General features: G+C 39.0%; 1 protein-coding gene across 4 annotated transcripts in view; it reads right to left on the bottom strand.

Moving 5' to 3' along the window:
• Positions 1–20,041, bottom strand: part of Clxn (calaxin) — a 53,724-nt gene extending 33,683 nt beyond the window's left edge. The window contains exons 1-6 of one of the 4 annotated variants that reach the window (XR_002379966.3): positions 19,848–20,041; positions 9,037–9,195; positions 8,276–8,380; positions 5,346–5,497; positions 4,908–5,012; positions 1,468–1,608 (exon numbers count right to left, since the gene is read on the bottom strand). Coding sequence is in view for 2 of the 4 variants with exons in the window: in XM_085832221.1 (XP_085688347.1) it covers positions 2,432–2,548; positions 4,908–5,012; positions 5,346–5,497; positions 8,276–8,380; positions 9,037–9,195; positions 19,848–19,905 (696 nt within the window). In the remaining 2 variants the exon portion in view is untranslated. Of the gene's footprint in view, positions 1–368; positions 2,549–4,907; positions 5,013–5,345; positions 5,498–8,275; positions 8,381–9,036; positions 9,196–19,847 lie in introns of those variants that run through there. The other 3 variants (XR_015045708.1, XM_085832221.1, XM_021184862.2) reach the window with 3 other exon arrangements.
• Positions 20,042–20,434: the final 393 nt, after the last annotated feature.

The following is a 20,434-nucleotide window of genomic DNA, read 5'->3' as shown; positions in this document are numbered from 1 at the left end:
TTCTATGTGAATTTAAAGCTGAGAATCTCACAGCTGCAGATAGTAGGATGGTATGTAACTATGACCACCATTAAGCAGAAAGGAAGCTGTGTCAGTCAGGATGTACTGGGTTCCAGTTATTCAAAGGAAGAAACAGTCAATGCACCTGAAACTTACTGTGAGGGCAGATGATATCCAAGCCAGACAGATATATGTTGACAAATATGTTACTTAAATGTTAAGTAATAATTATTTAGTGATATGCACATACAAACATTAGGAACACCTTAATTACACACCATTTTGGCTGACATTTCCCAATGAAGCTAGAAATATAAATATTGTGTTTTATTATTTATAACTGTCATAGAGAAACTACTCATTAAAAGTGCGTTATAGAAGAAAGTTTATTTCATAGAATTGCTTGTGTCAGGTATTAGTAGCAGCCAATTGTTGTATACAATATAAACTTTGCATAAACTTAATAATGTATATATAACAAGGAAGTGGGTTTGCTTTTTCGGGTATTCTCCAGAGCTTGTACACATCAGGTGAAGGTTCCATATAGTTAACCCTCGCAATTGCTCTCCTATGACTACAAAGACATAAAAAAGAGCTCAAGGAGACCTCAAGTGAGGGAGGGTGCCCTTTCATGACCACATGATGCCACAGGACCTGATGGAGTCTTTGTGTTGGCATAACTGGCCAGAACCATTATTATACAATGTGACATGATCCCTGATAATAGGCTGTATACTGGACATCAGACAGTGTGAAGCCATGACATTGTATTACATATGGTGATGATGAATGCATGATAGCAAAGTGAGAGAGGCATGACACTAGAAGCCAGAGCAGAGTTGGTCTTGGCATCTGATTGCAATGCCTTCAGAGATTAACTAAAAGCTGGACTCATGAAATAGAGAAAACTTCTATCTGCTCATGGATAGAGGGTAATTATGTGGCAGTTTTCTGTCTCTAAATCCAATCTGAAATATTTATTGAGGGCCAATTACATACTAACTGCTATGGTGGCTATGAAAGTGTGAGTAACAAATCTTTGCCCTCCAATGTTTATGAGCTGTTGAAGCAAAGCCTCATATAACAGAAGAAAACATATTAAATAGTCTCCATGTATCCTTAATCTTGCTGTGTAGTCCCCAGTGCCTGACATGTTTTTTTGTTTGTTTGTTTGTTTGTTTTGTTTGTTTTTGGTACTCTCTTCACCACTTATTGCTATGAAGGAAACTGTAGGTTCAACAATATTTCGATATATAAGCAAACTCTTTCTGACATATAGATTGTATCCATAAGTGATGAGTATATAATTTGCAAATGGCTTTGATTAATCTGGAGATTTATGACACTTATATGTCTTAACAGAGTAAATGTAGTGAAATATCCTTAACAATGTTAACCTCTCTTGCCAAACCCAGTATATCTGAGGATGTCCTAAACTAAAATACATACAAGTGAACTGCATCTCACCACATGGCATCTTCTGAGCTGAGAAGAACAGATGAACTTAATGTGGCTCCTTTTGTACTTATTCACAGTACATTTAGGAATTCACATATCATTAAATTCATTTGGATCTTTGAATACTTGGGCTTCAAATTCCATCTGGCTCTGTAAGATAAAGGTGCTGAACTTAAAAAGGAGAAAGAACAAAACAAAACATTGTGTCCTCCTAATAGAGAGACAGGGTCACAAGGAAGATGGGTGTGGTAGCTATTCTTAGTTATTAACTTGATTATATCTGGAATTAACCAAAACCCATGCTACTGAGTAATTTTTCTTGATTGGATCATTTGAGGTGGAAAAAAAATGACCTGAAATCTAGGCCAGACTTTCTGGAGGCAGCCTACATAAAGTACATGGAAGAAGGATGCTTTTGTTTTTTTCTCGCTTGCCCTCACTTTCCCTGGCCAGTGGATTCCTTCACTGGGATTGGAGTCTACTTCTTTGGGAACCCAATGAATACTGAAGACCATATGAGATATCCAGGATTGTGAACTAAACAACTACTGGATTCTTGGACTTTCCATTAGGAAACAGTCATCATTAGAATAGTTAAACCACAGACTGTAGGCCACTACCAAAAATCTCAAATACACATACACATTTTTTCATTTTATCAGTCCTGTTTGTCTAGAGTGGTTCTCAATATTGCTAATGTTGGGACTCTTTAATAATATACTCCCTTATGTTATGGTAACCCACAACCATAAACTTAATTTTTTTGCTATGTCATAACTGTACTTTTGCTATTGTTATAAACCATAAAGTAAATATCTGTATTTTCTGATGGTCTTAGGTGAACCCTGTGATAGTCTTTTGACCCCCAATGGACTGAACCCACATTGAGAACCTCTGCTCTGACTAATGCAATGAGCACTGGTAACTTCTCCTGTGTTTTTGATTCTCAAATTGCCTTCTAGTGGTCTCAAACCTAGTGTAGGCCAGGAAGATGGTGTATAGTCTGGGTATGAGGCTTCAGTGGGGAACAACTTCTAGGAACTTGGACACATCCAAAGACCCAAGGACATTCATGAGATCCATTAACTGGCTGTGGAGAGAAAGAGGGCAATCTCAACAACAAGATTCTAGAAGATGGGGAGTGTGACACATGATAGTTTTGGTCTTAAATTGGACATTTTTCTCAAGACATGTATCTGTACAAGTAGAAGTGGCTATGAAACTCATGTGAGTACATACCCTCCCTTTCTGCCTCCCTTTTATCCTGCCCTTTCCATTTGCTTTTTAAAAATTAAAAAAAAAAGTTTGTGTTTCCATAGAAGGTATATGCACATGAGTGGGTGTCAGCAAAGGTCAGAGGCATCAAATTTCCCTGGAGACTGAGAGGCAGATGTTGATACTGGGACCCCAACTGGGATTAACTACAAGAGAAGCATATGATTTGAACTGTTAAGCCATTTTTCTACCTCCTTGTTTGGTCTTTAAGAAGGAAAAAGTTTTAAAGCCTTTAGAATTCTAACAGGGAAGTTCTAGTAAGTAGGGAATGATTTAAGAATGTTGGGAAGGTACAAAAGAATGGCTAAACAGTCCCTGAACAGGGATGGGGAACAGCCCCAGAACTTTCTGCCAGGAACCTCTGAGATCATCCATTCATCCCTCCATCCATTCATCTATATCTCCATTCATGTATCCATACTTTTCTAGTCATCTATTCTGTTAATACATATATTGTGCAAAAACTGAGAAAAACAAATTTCTTTCCTGACTCAGGAAATTGTCTTGTGATGAGACAATATGCATACAAATAAATACAGTGAAAGAAGTAGTACAAAAATCAAGTGTGGACACAAAGATGAAGGAAGGGTAAGGAGGCAAAGGATGTCTGAACAATGCAGCAAGTCCAGTGAGATTGGGTGACTTAGGGAATTGAGGATGTGAAGGGTTGTGTAAGAGATGGGAAGGACACAGCAGGAAGGGGAGAGCATAGAGTTGACTGCCTCCACTGTAATTCCTGAGAGGATGTGGAAGTAGAAAGATGTTTCTGGAAAGACAGGATATGGACTCTGCATATGGAGATTTCACTGGAGGATGTGGAAAAAAGGTGGGGCATGATGCAATGTGCATTTTCAAATATAGTGGATGTTACAGTGGAAAGGCAGTAGGGAGAAAACAGTGGGAGTAACACAGAATATTATTTAGACAGAATAGATGATGGTAGCGAATGGCATGGGCCATATTTAAGGCTAAATGCTGAAGGAGTAGGTCAGGGTGTCAGGAGAAATCAAACATGGCTCACAGGTTGATGAAGTTGCTGGAAACAGGCCACCATTTGGCAACACAAGGGAGACAGGAGAGATTCAAGTTTAGGAGAAACTAGAAACTTTTAGAAAATATCTGAATAGACACTTGATTTGGTAGCTGGACATAGAAACTAGAGGTCAGGGGATGGGGATGGTCATAATTTGCATTACTTGCTTGCTTAAACACAACCACATCCTTATTACTTTCCAGACAAACCCAGGCTCCGCAGGACATAGTCTTTCTAGGCACCTGTTACCTCATGTCTAGCCAAGTATATACCAGGCTCTTTTGTAAAATTCTTCCTGCTCTCTCCTTCCCTCCATCCCTCCATCCCTCCATCCCTCCATCCCTCCATCCCTCCATCCCTCCATCCCTCCATCCTCCCTTTCCTTCCCTTTCCTTCCCTTCCCTTTCCTTTCCTTTCCTTTCCTTTCCTTTCCTTTCCTTTCCTTTCCTTTCCTTTCCTTTCCTTTCCTTTCCTTTCCTTTCCTTTCCTTCTTTTTTTTTCACATTGTCACTTCTTTTGCATGGATTACTTCCCCATCTTATCTGGCTATTTTATCTTTGAACTGGTTCCATGGGTAAGCCTTCCTGTCTTCCTGTGGTTTGGATGGTGTGGATGTTCTTTTACCTGCCCAGCACCACATTCTACACACTCTCTATAGACAATGGTACCAGCTTATCCCCCTGCCACTCCACTAATTAGTTAAGCTAGCTTTGATAAAATGTGTAAATCTTCTGTTTGATTTCTCATTTATAAATTGGGTGTTATAAAGTTTCATTCTTGCATCATTGCCTGGCATAATGCAAGCACCATGCAAGTCATTTAATATTACTACAATGATATACTTATCACAATGTTGTGTAATGATTTTTCATGTTGTTTTTGCCCTCCAGTGCAGCCACTGAGCCTTTCTTTTGGGCTTCTGGCACATTGAGCCTCACGAATTCTTTCCAATGTGAATTAATGCATTAAAGGATAAAATAAAAGTGAGCAGTGGGATATAACAGTCCCCAAGAGAAGCTATCCCTTCTTCTGTGGGGCCTTTCTATGCTTATATTTTTTCTGGCTTCCATACTGAAAGCTGAGGTGTCCTAGGTTAGCTGTTCCAAATTAGGTTTTGGTTCAACAAAAGGAATATTGTTACCTTTGGATCAGGCAGGCAAGGCCCAAAGGCTTCCAGCAGGAGATTCTCTTCTCTCACAGCCTTCTCATAGTCTACAAAAGACAGCTTCCCATCATGGTCATGGTCCTGTGAGGTGCACAGCCTGGGTCAGTCAGAGCATGGCATTCTTGCTGCAAATGCACACTTTTTCATAGTCAGGTGTTAATAGGAAAATAAGAGATTAGCTTGGGAAGTTGAAAAATAACTTTTATAGTGTATGTAGGGAGGGTGGGGTGTTATTAGCATAGAACTATCACTGCGCCACACCTGAAGCCCAAAGAAAATATTTTTTTAACAAGCAAATGTCAACTATTATTTAACTAAACAGAATACTGAAAATCACTGTAACTCAATTATTACTTCTATTCTGTGGATTCCCTATAAATTTCAATATTAAACTTCTAAATTATCCATTCTTACCATTTTCTTAAGTGTAATTTCAACCAAATCTTTAATCCCTTCATCAGGGTCCTCCTCAGAGGGCTGCTTGAGAAGGCTGTTCTTCAGCATGTGGAACATCTCCTCCTTTGAAATGAAGCCATCACCATTCAGATCAAACACTTCAAAGCAATCTAAAGAAAAGTATGTATAGACATATGTATATATATGATATATATACATATATATACACATATATACACACATATACCTCTGTGTGTGTGTGTGTGTGTGTGTGTGTGTGTGTGTGTGTGTGTGTGTGTGTGTGTGTGTGTAAGAGTGGTCTGATGCTAAAGTTTTCTTCCCCAATTGATTCTTGATCCATCAATAAAGATGCTAGCAGCTAATTGCTGGGCAGAATACACAGGACTTCTGGGTCCCCACAGGCCAGCTAGATTACACAGGGAGAGAGAAAGGAGTTTTGCCATGCTTCAGAGGAAGAAAAGCCAACCATCCATGTGAGATCTCGGGCAGAGTGGCCACAGGATACTTCTACAGGTGGGAGGCTGGGGATGTTGAACTGAAGGTGGCTGGGAAAAGAAAGTTGAATACAGATTTAGGGTGCTGAACTAGGAGTACTGGGAAGGACACAGAACACTGTGTAGCCATAATCCTAATTGGTAGAAATCTTTATAATTGATCTTTAAAGTTGAAGTTATAATTTCTTACATTGGTACAGAATTTATATTGATAAAGATTTCATTGGTGTGAATTTCTTATATTGATACAAAATTTGAGATTAATAGAGTTACTCTTAGACATATGTAGTGCCTATGTCACTCATTTAAGAATGCAAAGCTTAGACCCAGTCCTTCTAATAATGGATATTACAAACTAGTTTTAGATGATTAAGCAACATAAATTGAGTCAGATAGCAAACTCATCATTATGTTAGATTCTGATTTAATTATAATAAGATGTTTTCGATATTACTCGATTAGAAATAGCTAAGAGTAGTCAAGGTTTAAAAGTTCAGATATACCTTATATGGAGAGATAGTTTTTAAAAACATCAGAAGTCCACAGAATATGATATTTAATCATTTCATCACTATTATATCATTTGACTATAGACGTGTCTGCTCCTGACAGTACCCCCTTCTTGGTTCAAAAAAGAAATCTGAGCACCTCTACTTCCAGGGGAAGTTGCTTATCATGGCAAAGTAGCCACAAGGCAGAAATTGCCTATTTCATCTGTAGACAACTGCTGGAAAAAGGACACATTATGTGGAATTGTCAACTGATAGCTCTGCCAAGAAAGGGTAAACAGTCCTTCATAATCCTGCCTTGCATAGATCTGTCAGATGATCCTGAGCCAAAAGGATGAACACAGATGCTCCACTTTATAAGAAATAAGGGGGCTATCCAGTTAGACAGCTGTCTCTACAATTTTTAAGTTTAAGAAACTGTGTTTGGTGCTTCCTATATACCCAGGTAATATTTAAATCATTCTCAGATTACTGATGGGGTTGAAGATTAGTTGTCTCATAATCAAACTCAAGTTGCTTAACATTGAGAGAGAGGTTAAAAGTGCCATGGTTTTCAGATGATGTTACAGGCTAAAACCTAAACATAATCCAGGGATAGAATCATAATTCTTTAAATTAGGAATGAGAGTAGAGTACTTTATATAATGGACAAATATGATGGACTGGATGTTAACTGTATATTATGTTTTGTAATTTACATGATTGTTATGGTTTTGAGCAAAACCATAGTATTTATGTCTAGGAGAAGAGTATTTTATTTTATTTTATTGGATATTTGCTTTTGCTAAGGTCCTGTTCCCCAATTGGTTCTTGAACCATCAATAAAGATGCTGCTAGCCAATTGTTAGGCAGAATAGGCAGGACCTCTGGGTCCCCACAGGCCAGCTAGGAGACACAAGGAGAGAGGAACGGAGCTTTGCCATGTTTCATATAGAGAAATGCCAAACAGCTATGTGAGATCTCTGGCAGAGCAGCCATAGGCTGCTTCTACAGGCAGGAGGTTGGAAATGTTGAGCTGGGACTGAAAGAGGCTGAGCAACTGGAATTGAGTGCAGATTTAGACTGCTGAGCTGAGAGTACTGAGAAGGGCACTATAGCTGCAGTAGATTGGAGGTGCCCAGCAGTCGAGCCAAGAAGACAAGTTGAAATTGAGCAACTATGTGTGCCTGTGTTTTTCATCTAAGGATCTAATGTTCTCTGGGCAGGGACTAGTAGTGCAGCCTGTTCCTGGAGCTTAGGCAGGGTAGTAAAAGCTACATGCAACATATATGTATGCAATGTGTGTGTGTGTGTGTGTGTGTGTGTGTGTGTGTGTGTGTGTATGAGATTATTACTAAGGTAACATTTCTCTAACAAAGTATTTAGTGCAAATGCCTATCTTATTCCTGCATAAACTTGATATAAGCTGACTTTCATGGGAATGTTAGTGTACACGAGGGAAATATCCCTGTCCCTCTCTATATATTTCTTTTGAAACAATACACCTAGGAGCACTAACTTAAGCATTACTGATTGGAAACATGGAAAAGCAATTGTATATTTATATTAATTTAATTTAATTAAGTACAACTCCATTAATTGAGAATTATTTAAGAACCAGAAAGTTTATGTTATGTTTTCTGGTTTAATGTTTGCTGTCAGGTACTGTGAGCTATTTAGTAGTTGAGTGTACAGGCACATCATTAGAATGTAAGGTCACAGCTCATGGTGCTTCTTTCCGTGTTATTCACGCCTTAAATGGCTTGGTTCCTCTTTTAATTAATACATTCCTATCCTTTATTAACTTAAATTTGCCCCATAGAAAGGATTCACCAACCAACCAACCAACCAAAACCATTTTATTGGTGGTTTGGAAAACAGTCATTTAAAAACTTTTGGTATATTGATCATAATGTATGAACTAATAGGTCATCTGTAGGCTTACATTTCATTTTTTCGTCTAAAGTCCCTCGAAGAAAGAGTGATAATCCATGAATCCACTCTGATACACTTATACAGCCATCATTGTCTTTATCAAAGCCTCGAAATACTAAAAAAGACACAACATAATTTATGTTGGATTTTGAAACTCTGTAATATATCAAGTCTCGCGTCACTTTACTTTTCACCGCTATTTCAAGACCCAAGGTCTCATGCCCTCCTTTAACAAAAGAAACTGAGATACATAACCTTTTAATTATATACTAAACTTATTACATAAAATAGCCTTTTAAGTATATTTTTATTTTCTCCTTATATGTTGTGGGAATGAATAATGTTCTTAATATATAAATATGGGTGAAGAAATTAATAGTAATAATAATAAATAATAAAGATGCTAGTCATTAGATATTTAAGCTTCTTAATCAAAAGCAATAATGTTTTTATTCCTCAAGACAAGTGCTGCTATTACATGGTAGAAGTGTGCCTTAACTGGTCATGAACTACTTGCAAGAATGTAAGAAAATTTAAGTAGAAGTGGAACACTATGGGGATTTTGTATACCTGTATAAACTTAGCTAACCAATACAACTTGGTCTTTTTCTCAACAGCAAAAGGAAGAGGAGACCACTTCCTTCTTCACACACTTTGGAAGATTAATATATATTCAAATGACATTGGGAATGATTCCTCCCATTAGTAAGCTCAGCCTTAAGCCTTTGTAAATTACAGTTGGGTGAGGCAGTTTGACCCATGTTATCTTACCTCTGTCCATAATCATGTCATCTGTCATCCCAAATGTCACATGCAAGATGTTCCGAAATACATTACGATCTAGTCCGGTGACTACTCCTGGCCTCTCTGCTACGTCTCCCACCAAATTATAGAAAAGTGTTATAAGACATTTCACCTCAAATTTATCAACTGTAAAAGATCAAAATGGACACATAACAAAAGTGCACTTTAAAATTTTAAGTTCTCACTCAAATACTGCATTATCGAATTTATGTGTTCAAAACTAAAGACATCTAATAGTTGGTTGCCATTTTCATGAGACCTATATTCTGAGTCACAGCTTTAGAATTAAAGGAAGATAATGCCCAAATCACCATATTCACTAACAAGGTAAGCTCTTCCTGCTAGTGCCAAATGCTAAATACATGTAGGTCCATTGCATTTAGGATGAAAAAATAGGTATCAGTCATGTGATCCAAATGACTGTGCTGCCAAATTCTAAACTTCCCAGTGCAGGCAGAGGGATAGTCACAATAGAAATGTTTCACATTGTCAGCAACAGCCAGCATTTGATGGAGGTATTTATAACAGCTACAGACAAGAGTTTCTCTGGAAATTTAGGCTACCAAATATCTTGTGTAATGATTTTCATTTCACTGCATTTATAAGACAGAGTTTTGAAATCAAGATTTATTTTCTAATTCAGAAATTTTAAGCATGTTTTACAAACCAGCATTTTTTATATATTTTTATTAGGTATTTTCCTCATTTACATTTCCAATGCTATCCAAAAAGTCTCCAATATACTGCCCCCCCCACTCCCCTACTCACCCACTCCCACTTTTTGGCCCTGGCGTTCCCCGGTACTGGGGCATATAAAGTTTGCAAGTCCAATGGGCCTCTCTTTCCACTGATGGCCGACTAGGCCATCTTTTGATACATATGAAGCTAGAGACACGAGCTCTGGGGTACTGGTTAGTTCATAATGTTGTTCCACCTATAGGGTTGCAGATCCCTTTAGCTCCTTGGGTACTTTCTCTAGCTCCTCCATTGGGGGCCCTGTGATCCATCCAATAGCTGACTGTGAGCATCCACTTCTGTGTTTGCTAGGCCCCGGCATTGTCTCACAAGAGACAGCTATATCAGGGTCCTTTCAGCAAAATCTTGCTAGTGTATGCAATGACAAACCAGCATTTTTTTTTCTACAAGTTATGTGAACATTAACAAGAAACTAATGAAACTTACTTTTGTTAAAGGAGTTCTTATTTACTTAAAACATACACACACAAACATGAAAGAGAAAGAAGAATTAGAGAGATGAAAGAGACAGAGAAAGAATATGAGAGAGAGTATGAGAATGGATACTTCTGTCATAAAGAACATACATGAAGGCTGGCAACATAGTTCAGCTGGTTAAAAACAAAAAACCACTTGCCTTGCCATGGAGTCCTGATGACCTGAGTTTGATACCACTTGCACACACACACACACACACACACACACACACACACACACACACACACACACACACACAATTATAAAGCACCAGTACTACCAACATCAACAGCAGCAACAGTAAATAAAACATTTTAAAATACAGTTCACCAATATGAATATAAGTGAATTTAAATGTAAAATATGACTAGAAGTTAGAGAAATTTTATGAATGTATTCTTTCATACATAAGGACAAAGTCTGTGTATAAGAGAAAATAGAGAAATTGTACCCTATCCTACATGTCACAGCAGATGAGAGTGGTTCCTGGTTTTAAGAATCATATTTTTACAGAAGCTTTGCAATTTTATGAGATCCCATTTGTTGACTCTCAATCTTACAGCACAAGCCATTGCTGTTCTATTCAGGAATTTTTCCCCTGTGCCCATATCTTCGAGGATTTTCCCCCACTTTCTCCTCTATAAGTTTCAGTGCCTCTGGTTTTTTGTGGAGTTCCTTGATCCACTTAGATTTGACCTTAGTACAGGAGATAGGAATGGATCAATTTTCATTCTTCTACATGTTAACTGCCAGTTGTGAAAAGTTTCTGTAAGGCAAAAGACACCGTCAATAAGACAAAGAGGTCACCAACAGATTGGGAAAGGATCTTTACCTATCCTAAATTAGATAGGGGACTAATATCCAATATATATAAAGAACTCAAGAAAGTGGACTCCAGAAAAATCAAATAACCCCATTTAAAAATGGGGCTCAGAGCTAAACAAAGAATTCTCACCTGAGGAATACTGAATGGCTGAGAAGCACCTGAAAAAATGTTCAGCATCCTTAATCATCAGGGAAATGCAAATCAAAACAACCCTGAGATTCCATCTTACACCAGTCAGAATGGCTAAGATCAAAAATTCAGGTGACAGCAGATGCTGGCAAGAATGTGGGGAAAGAGGAACACTCCTCCATTGTTGATGAGATTGCAAGCTTGTACAACCCCTCTGGAAATCAGTCTGGCGGTTCCTCAGAAAACTGGACATAGTACTACCAGAGGATCTCACAATACCTCTCCTGGGCATATATCCAGAAGATGTTCCAACTGGTAAGGACACATGCTCCACTATGTTCATAGCAGCCTTATTTATAATAGCCAGAAGCTGGAAAGAACCCAGATGTCCCTCAACAGAGGAATGGATACAGAAAATGTGGTGCATTTACACAATGGAGTACTACTCAGCTATTAAAAAGAATGAATTTATGAAATTCCTAGGCAAATAGATAGACCTGGAGGTCATCATCCTGAGTGAGGTAACAAAAGAACTCACATGATATGTACTCACTGATAAGTGGATATCAGCCCAGATACTTAGAATACCCAAGATATAAGATACAATTTGCAAAATACATGAAACGCAAGAAGAACGAAGACCAAAGTGTGGACACTTTGCCCCTTCTTAGAATTGGGAACAAAACACCCATGGAAGGAGTTACAGAGACAAAGTTTGGAGCTGAGACGAAAGGATGGACCATCTAGAGACTGCCATATCCAGGGATCCATCCCATAATCAGCTTCCAAACGCTGACACCATTGCATACACTAGCAAGATTTTGCTGAAAGGACCCTGATATAGCGGTCTCTTGTGAGACTATGCCGAGGCCTAGCAAACACAGAAGTGAATGCTCACAGTCAGCTATTGGATGGATCACAGGGCCCCCAATGGAGGAGCTAGAGAAAGTACCCAAGGAGCTAAAGGGATCTGCAACCCTATAGGTGGAACAATATGAACTAACCAGTATCCCCCAGAGCTCGTGTCTCTAGCTGCATATGTATCAGAAGATGGCCTAGTCAGAATCAGTGGAAAGAGAGGCCCATTGGACTTGCAAACTTTATATGCCTCAGTACAGGGGGAAAGCCAGGGCCAAAAAGTGGGAGTGGGTGGGTAGGGGATTTGGGGGTGAGGGTATGGGGGACTTGAAATGTAAATGAAGAAAATACCTAAACAATAAAAATAATAGTAATTCTTTTTAAAAAAGAATCATATTTTTAGAGAAAAACTTAAAACTTTGGAAAAGGAAAAATAGCAAATAAATAGTAGAAAATTGTTAAAACTTTTAAATGAACTGTTATAATGGAAAGCATCATGTCAGTTCCTATCAATGTGATCCTGTGATCTACTTTAGCACAGCATTAGAGAACAGAGAGGAGGAACTCAGCCATATGCCTAGATACCAGTGTTCACAGTAACAGCCTTCAGAAGAGCCAACAGGAGCAACCTAAGTATTCTGTGGTGGATGAGTAGTTAAACAAAATGTGATATAGCCAAGCATTGGAATCCTGGCTTTTAAGGGTTGTTACAAGATGCACAGGCATTAAGTAGAAAAACAGAAGGGAAGTATAGCCATGACCTCATGCTGATGCCACAGCACTGGAAAAATTAATGTAAAAGGAACTACTTCTGCCTGTCTATTCACTACTAGACCTGCTTTTCACTTGCAAAATGAGAGGCATTCAGGAGTCAGAGCCAGAAGCTGACTTTCAAAAACAAAACAAAACAAAACAAAACAAAACAAAACAAAAAAACAAAAAAGAAAACCAACAACAACAACAACAACAAAAACTTAACTGTACAATAATACTCTTAAGCATTACATTTAACACAAAGATAGATCAAGAGGAGATGGACCTAGCACAAAAAGATAGACCTAGCACAGAAATGGACTTATAGAGATAGATTGACCTAGCATAGAGATGAACCTAGCACAGAGAGAAAGAAAGAGACAAAGAGAGGGAGAGGGGGAGGGGGAGGGGAGGGAGGGAGGGAGGGAGGGAGGGAGAGAGAGAGAGAGAGAGAGAGAGAGAGAGAGAGAGAGAGAGAGAGAGAGAGAGAGAGATCTAGCACAGAGATATACTTAGTACAGAGATAGACTTAGCACTGACAGATAGGCCAAGCACAGAGATGGACTTAGTATAGAGATAGATGGAACTAGCACAAAGATAGATAGACATAGCACAAAGATGGACCTAGAACAGAGAGATGGGAGTCAACACAGAGATGGAACTCAGCACAGAGATAAACCTATCCTGAAGATAGATTGTCCTAGCACAAAGATGGACCTACCAATGTCAGGTCTAGATCAAAACCAGAGATGACTTTCTTTCTCTTTCCTGGAACTGAATAAAAGTATATCTCTGCAACAGAGAACAGGGACAATAGAGAACAGGAACAATAGAACAACTGGGCTTAGGTTCCCTTTCTCCCCAAGGAAAGACCTGTCTTGTAGATATGCTTACATGTGTCCTACTCTCTCTCCTGGCTTTCTATAAACTAGAAGCTGCCAACAAGCATGGAGGGTGGAAAGCTAGATACCTTTACTCAACTTGTCCAACTGGTAAATAAACCCTGTTTTTATTTTCTTTTTTTAAAATATTTTTATTAGGTATTTTCCTCATTTACATTTCCAATGCTATCCCAAAAGTCCCCCATACCCTCCTCCCTACTCCTCTACCCACCCACTCCCATTTTTTGGCCCTGGCGTTCCCCTGTACTGGGGCATATAAAGTTTGCAAGTCCAATGGGCCTCTCTTTCCAGTGATGGCCAACTAGGCCATCTTTTGATACATAGCTGCATATGTATCAATTTTAATTTTCTAATATCTTTTGAAATACAATAAACTAAAGAAGCATGTTTATGGACAAAAGTGGATGTTAACAGGAGGAGAAAATATGGTTCCATTTACATGATATACACACTTTTCTCAACTTAGTGGCAGAGTCTGGTGGATTCTCATGGTTGTGGCAGTAGGAAGGGGTGTTAGTGTTTGGTTGGTACAGGGTTTGCTTGAGGAAGATGTTCAGTTCTAGAGACTGATGATTATCATAATGACATGACCCTGTGATGCACAGAGTCCCCTCCTGTGTGAAGCTTCACTTCACCTATTATAGTGCAAGATTGATGGGTGATTTTAAAAAAAAAAAAACCCTGACTTTTATTACAGTATATTGTTGTAACAGTTTTAATTTATTCTTTGTAACTAACCGGACCTGTAGTATATGCCTCATTTATAACTTAAAATACAGTAGGTATACATATACAGGGGAAAACATTGAATAGATAATGTTTAATATCTCTAATAGCAGGCATTTTAAACTCCACCCCCATCATCATGGTTAAGAGTAAACCTTTTGACCTTAATGCTAATTACCAAACATATAAAATAGTTAAAATGTTAAATCTAATGATATAAAAATGCATATGCATGATCAAGGAAAGCTCTAAAAGTTAAGAACTTTTGGTGTTCGAAGAAGGAACAGCAACACTGCATTTCAATATCAACAGAAATGTCCCTTAAGTGGCATTAGATTAATTTATGACCGTGATAGAAAGTCATCTATAAGAAATAGTTTTGCATTGATTTTAAAACCTTTTGACTACTTCAAATGACAACACTGCATCTATGCCAATGCTGTCTCTCCCTCCTCTCCATTAATTTCTCCACATCTCATGATCTCCAATCCCTTCCAAATTCATGACCTTTTTTATTGTTGTGTATACACACACACACACACACACACACACACACACACACAGCTGTTGAATATCTATAGCAATTTAACTAGGTGTGGCACCCGGACACAGGCTGTAGAAACAGAGGAGCAGCTGGGACAGGGTCCTTTCTGCCTCCATCTGCAACAGAAGCTGGGGCTGTTCCACAGCCCTCATTGCACAGGTCCTGCCAGGGGAGAGCTCATCTCCAGGGAGTGCTCTAACTCCCAGATTCAGAGCTGAGATCACCATTTCTCTCAGGTGAATGTCTAAGGCTGGAAAGGCCTGGAGCTCACAGGACACAGAAGCTGTAGAGCAGCTGGGACAGGGGCCTTCCAACCTCCATCTACACCCAGGAGCTGGGGCTGTTCCACAGTCCTCTATGCACGGGTCCTGCCAGGGGAGAGCTCCTCTCCTAGGAGTGCTGACAAAGACTTACAGGCACATGGAAGGGACAATCTCAATCCAGAGACAGCAAGACCAACTAACACCAGAGATAGCCAGATGTCCAAAGGCAAGCTCCAGAACCTTACCAACAGAAAGCAAGACTGGATGGAATCATTAGAACCCACTTCTCCCACAACAGCAAGTCCTGGATAGCCCAACACACTGGAAAAGCAAAATTTGGATTTAAAAATCACATCTCATAATGCTGATAGAGGACTTTAAGAAGGACATAACTCCCTTAAAGAAAACAGGTAGAAGACCTTAAAGAGGAAACACAGAAATCACTTAAAGAATTATAGGAAAACACAACCAAACAGGTGAAGGAATTGAACAAAACCATCCAGGATCTAAAAATGGAAGTAGAAACAATAAAAAAAAAATCACAAAGGGAGACAACGCTAGAGAGAGAAATCCTAGGAAAGAGGTCAGGAGTTATAGATGTGAACATCACAAACAGAATGCAAGAGATAGAAGAGAGAATCTCAGGTACAGAAGATACCATAGGAAACATTGACACAACAGTCAGAGAAAATGCAAAATGCAAAAAGCAAAAAGCTCCTAACCCAAAGAATCCAGGAAATCCAGGACACAATTAGAAGACAAAACCTAAGATAATAGGTATAGATGAGAGTGAAGATTCCCAACTTAGAGGGTCAGTAAATATCTTCAACAAAATTATAGAAGAAAACTTTTCTAACCTAAAGAGATGACCATGAACATACAAGAAGCCTACAGAACTCCAAGTAGATTGGACCAGAAAAGAAATTCCTCCTGCCACATAATATTCAAAACACCTAATGCACGAAACAAAGAAAGAATATTAAAAGCAGAAAGGGAAAAAGGTCAAGTAACATATAAAGGCAGACCTATCAGAATTACACCAGACTTCTTGCCAGAGACTATGAAACCCAAAAGATCCTGGATAGATGGCATACATACCCTAAGAGAACACAAATGCCATCCCAGGCTACGATACCCAACAAAACTCTAAATTACCATAGATAGAGAAACCAATATATTCCATGACAAAAACAAATTTACACAATATCTTTCCTAACTCCAGCCCTTCAAAGGATAATAAATGGAAACACCAATACAAGGAGGGAAACTACTCCCTAGAAATAGCAAGAAAATAATCTTCTTTTAATAAGCCAAAAATAAGATAGCCACATAAATGCAACACCACCTCTAACAACAAAAATAACAGGAAGCACAATTACTTTTCCTTAGAATCTCTTAATATCAGTGGGCTCAGTTCCCCAATAAAAAGACATAGAATAACAGACTGGATACATAAACAAGACTCAACATTTTGCTGCATTCAGGAAACCTACCTCAGGGACAAAGACAGATACTACCTCAGAGTAAAAGGCTGGGAAACAATTTTCCAATCAAATGTTCTGAAGAAACAAGCTGGAGTAGCCACTCTAATATCGAATAAAATCTACTTTCAATCTAAACTTTTCAAAAAGATAAGGAGTTACACTTCATACTTATCAAAGGTAAATCTACCAAGAGGAACTCTCAATTCTGAATATCTGTGCTCCAAATGCTAGGGCAGCCACATTCACTAAAGAAACTTTGCTAAAGCCTAAAGCACACATTGCACCTACACAATAACAGTGGGAGACTTCAATGCGCCAGTCTCATCAATGGACAGATCATGGAAACACAAACTAAGCAGAGACACTGTGAATCTAACAGAAGTTATGAAACAAATATCTATAGAACATTTTATCCTAAAACTAAAGAGTATACCTTCTTCTCAGCACTTCATGGTACGTTCTCCAAAACTGACCACATAATCAGTCACAAAATAGGCCTCAACAGATACAAGAAGATTGACATAATCCCATCCATCCTATTAGATCATCACAAACTAAGACTGGTCTTCAATAACAACAAAAAGAATAGATAAAAAGCCCACAATACACGTGGAGGCTGAAAAACACTCTACTCAATGGTAACTTGGTCAAGGAAGAAATAAAGAAATTAAAGACTTTTTAGAATTTAATGAAAACGAAGCCACAACATACCCAAACTTATGGGACACAATGAAAGCAGTGCTAAGAGGAAAACTCATAGCTCTGAGTGCCTCCAAAAAGAAACTGGAGAGAGCAAACACTAGCAGCTTGAAAGCACAAATGAAAGCTGTAGAACAAAAAAGAAGCAAATACACCCAGAGGAGTAGAAGGCAGTGAATAATAAAACTCAGGGCTGAAATCAACCAAGTAGAAATAAAAAGAACTATGCAAAGAATCAACAAAACCAGAAGCGGATTCTTTGAGAAAGTCAACAAGATAGATAAACCCTTAGCCAGACTAACTAGAGGGCATTTTCCTGGTCATGTCTACAAATGCTATCTAGTAGCATCCTGGTTTCCTGACTCTTAAAGTCTTTCTTCTCCCTCTTCTTTGATTTTTTCTGAGTCTTAGAAATAAGACTCAGAGATTGATAGATGTGTTGTACATCTATCAATTGGGCTTAGGTACCTCATGGTCCCTTATTCTTTGTATCATGACACATTGTAGATCTTTGAAATAGTCTCTAACTGTTGAAAAAAGAGACTTAGTTGATGCAGAGTGAGAACTACTTATTTGTGGCTACAAGAATAATTATTTAGAATATAGTTAGAAATTATACTGGTTTAGGAAAATGGCAATTGTAGGTTCTAGTCTAAGATTCATGATCCTTCCAGCCATGGTTAGTTGGCTAGGTTTATAGTACCAGATATGAGGCCTCTCCTACTATGTCCAATTAAACAGCTGGTAGATAAAAGTGCCACCACTGTGGATCGTGTGCCTGTCCAGTCATTTTCCTGGCTCATGGGCCTTTCTCTGGCTAGGTCCACTGATTGGTTGCTCCTCTCCCTTTAACACTTTAAGATATAAGAGCTAGGCCTCAGGGAGGTTTCCAGGCCAGCTCCAGCTCAATTTCTAGGAATTCTGTCTCTTGAGTGTATGATATCTTCAGCAATAGGATCTCACTTTCAAACTCTGGAAGACAAAGGGAACAGCTGAGGCCCATATTGTCTTGGGAATCTCTTGTATTCCCCTAGTCAATAACTCAACTGGAGGTTTCTCAAGCCTGGCATTGAATTTTATATTAGATGGTGTATGGCTCTTGGAAATAGGAAAAACACCCTTACTTCATTATTTTTGAATTGTTGTCACTGTTTGTTAGTGAAGAATTGTGTACTTATGAAGCAGACTTAAATAAATATTGTGTGTGCCAGTTATTAATGTGTTGTGAGTATTCATCAGAAATGTTTTTACTCATTTTCAAAATATCATATATTCTCCCAGAGACGGAAGCATTTCAGGAAAACCACAAAAGAACACAATTTCTTATCAAATTTATAAACACCTTAAATGACTGCCATTTTCTGAGAATTTTAAGATGCTCACAGTATAATAATATATCATAGTTTTCCGTTGGGGCACTACCCCCATGACATCAATTCTCACACATTGTATCAGATACAAATGATATAAAGGTGCTAGGCCGGAAACCTCCAGAGCTACATTAGAAGTTCACTTCCACACCTTCACACAACGGAGATGGTTTGAGGATGTGACCTCTCCATTTTCATTGTGACCAGTATCTCTTCGACCATCACATAGCTTCTAAATTCACACATCAAACAATACCGCCCTCATCTTAATGATCCACACTGCTTCTCAGCTCAAGAACAGCTGTTTTTCTGTCTGAGTACAATGCTCGCATGTGTGGTCCCTGCAGTATCTCCTTTACATATGGACCTGATTGAGAATTGGAAATTGAGCATCTAAAACTGGGAACAGATTCTTTACCATCTTAGATTTGCTGAGCAATATACTTTTCAATGGAAGGCCTCTACGGAAGACAGTGTCTGTAACACCTCAAGTCTCTTTCTTAAAAGTGTTCAGGAGTGCATGCATGACTGCTTTCTTTATGGATCTCTTATCAAACTTCCAGAGCTTAGACCTCAGAGCGTTTTGTTTGTTTGTTTGTTTTGTTTTGTTTTGTTTTTTCTCTCTAGAAAGAGCCAGAAAGTAAGTAAAGGCTCTGCTGCTTTCTTGATTCTGGTGTTTTTCTGGGGCATCCTTTTCAACCTGTCTAAAGCTGAAGCCACATGCCTCCCAGATACACATCATATTGCTTCTCTAACTTAAAAGCAAATAAAGAGGATCTTTGAATTTAGTGAATGTATATGAGGGAGCTCGGGCAGCTTGGAACTTGTCCCAGTTATAAAAGGATAGGATGGATGCCTCCCAAGGAGTTGGAACTCCAGAAAGGGATTCTCTTCCAGATCCTCTTGAGGAGTAGTGTGGAGGGGCCATTACTGGTGGAAGCAGGGAGTAGAGACTGGCTAGAAAGAGATCTACCAGAAGTCATAGGTCCTCTTGCATTCAGTTCTTACTTACAGTGCTTGCAATTTTTAGTTAAGGTGTCCGTCAACTTCTGCAGCTTCTTTCTGTTCATGATGGGTGTTAATAATATTAGATCTTAGAGTGTCATCTGGAGCAGAGTGCCAGGACGCTCCGGCTCCGGAGCCCCAGGCTGAGGCAGCTTGGTGCAGCCAGCTTGGCTCTGCGCTTTTGCGCATTTGCGCATTTGCGGCCCTAACAGACAGTGTGGCCATGGCAACGCCTCAGGTGAAAGCGGCCTCTGTACACAGAGCAGCCTTGGCAACCGCTGGGCGGGACACAGATTGGCTCCTGTCAGGGGGCCTCTTGGTCAGCTCAGTAAAGCCTGCCAGTCCTGACTGCCCAGCACAGACACTGTGCCTGCATTTAGTCCCAGATGCAGCGTTTCAGCCTGACACTTTGCAGACTGTATTGTTTGCCATGTTGGAAATTTCTATTTTCACTTGTCACACCATCATTTCTGTTCACAGCTCCTCAAGACTGCATCCTAATTAGAAGAGTAAGGTGTGCAAGCTGGATAGATGTTTTGTATGATGAGCACAAGAGCGATTCAGGTTTTCAAGGAGATCTGTGAGGACGCTGGA

The sequence above is a fragment of the Mus caroli genome, unplaced genomic scaffold, assembly GCF_978045245.1.
Source record: "Mus caroli unplaced genomic scaffold, Mus_caroli_1 scaffold_17, whole genome shotgun sequence".
NCBI lineage: Eukaryota > Metazoa > Chordata > Mammalia > Rodentia > Muridae > Mus > Mus caroli.
The sequence above is the reverse complement of the archived record's forward strand: the minus strand, read 5'-3'. Positions and strand labels throughout refer to the sequence as shown.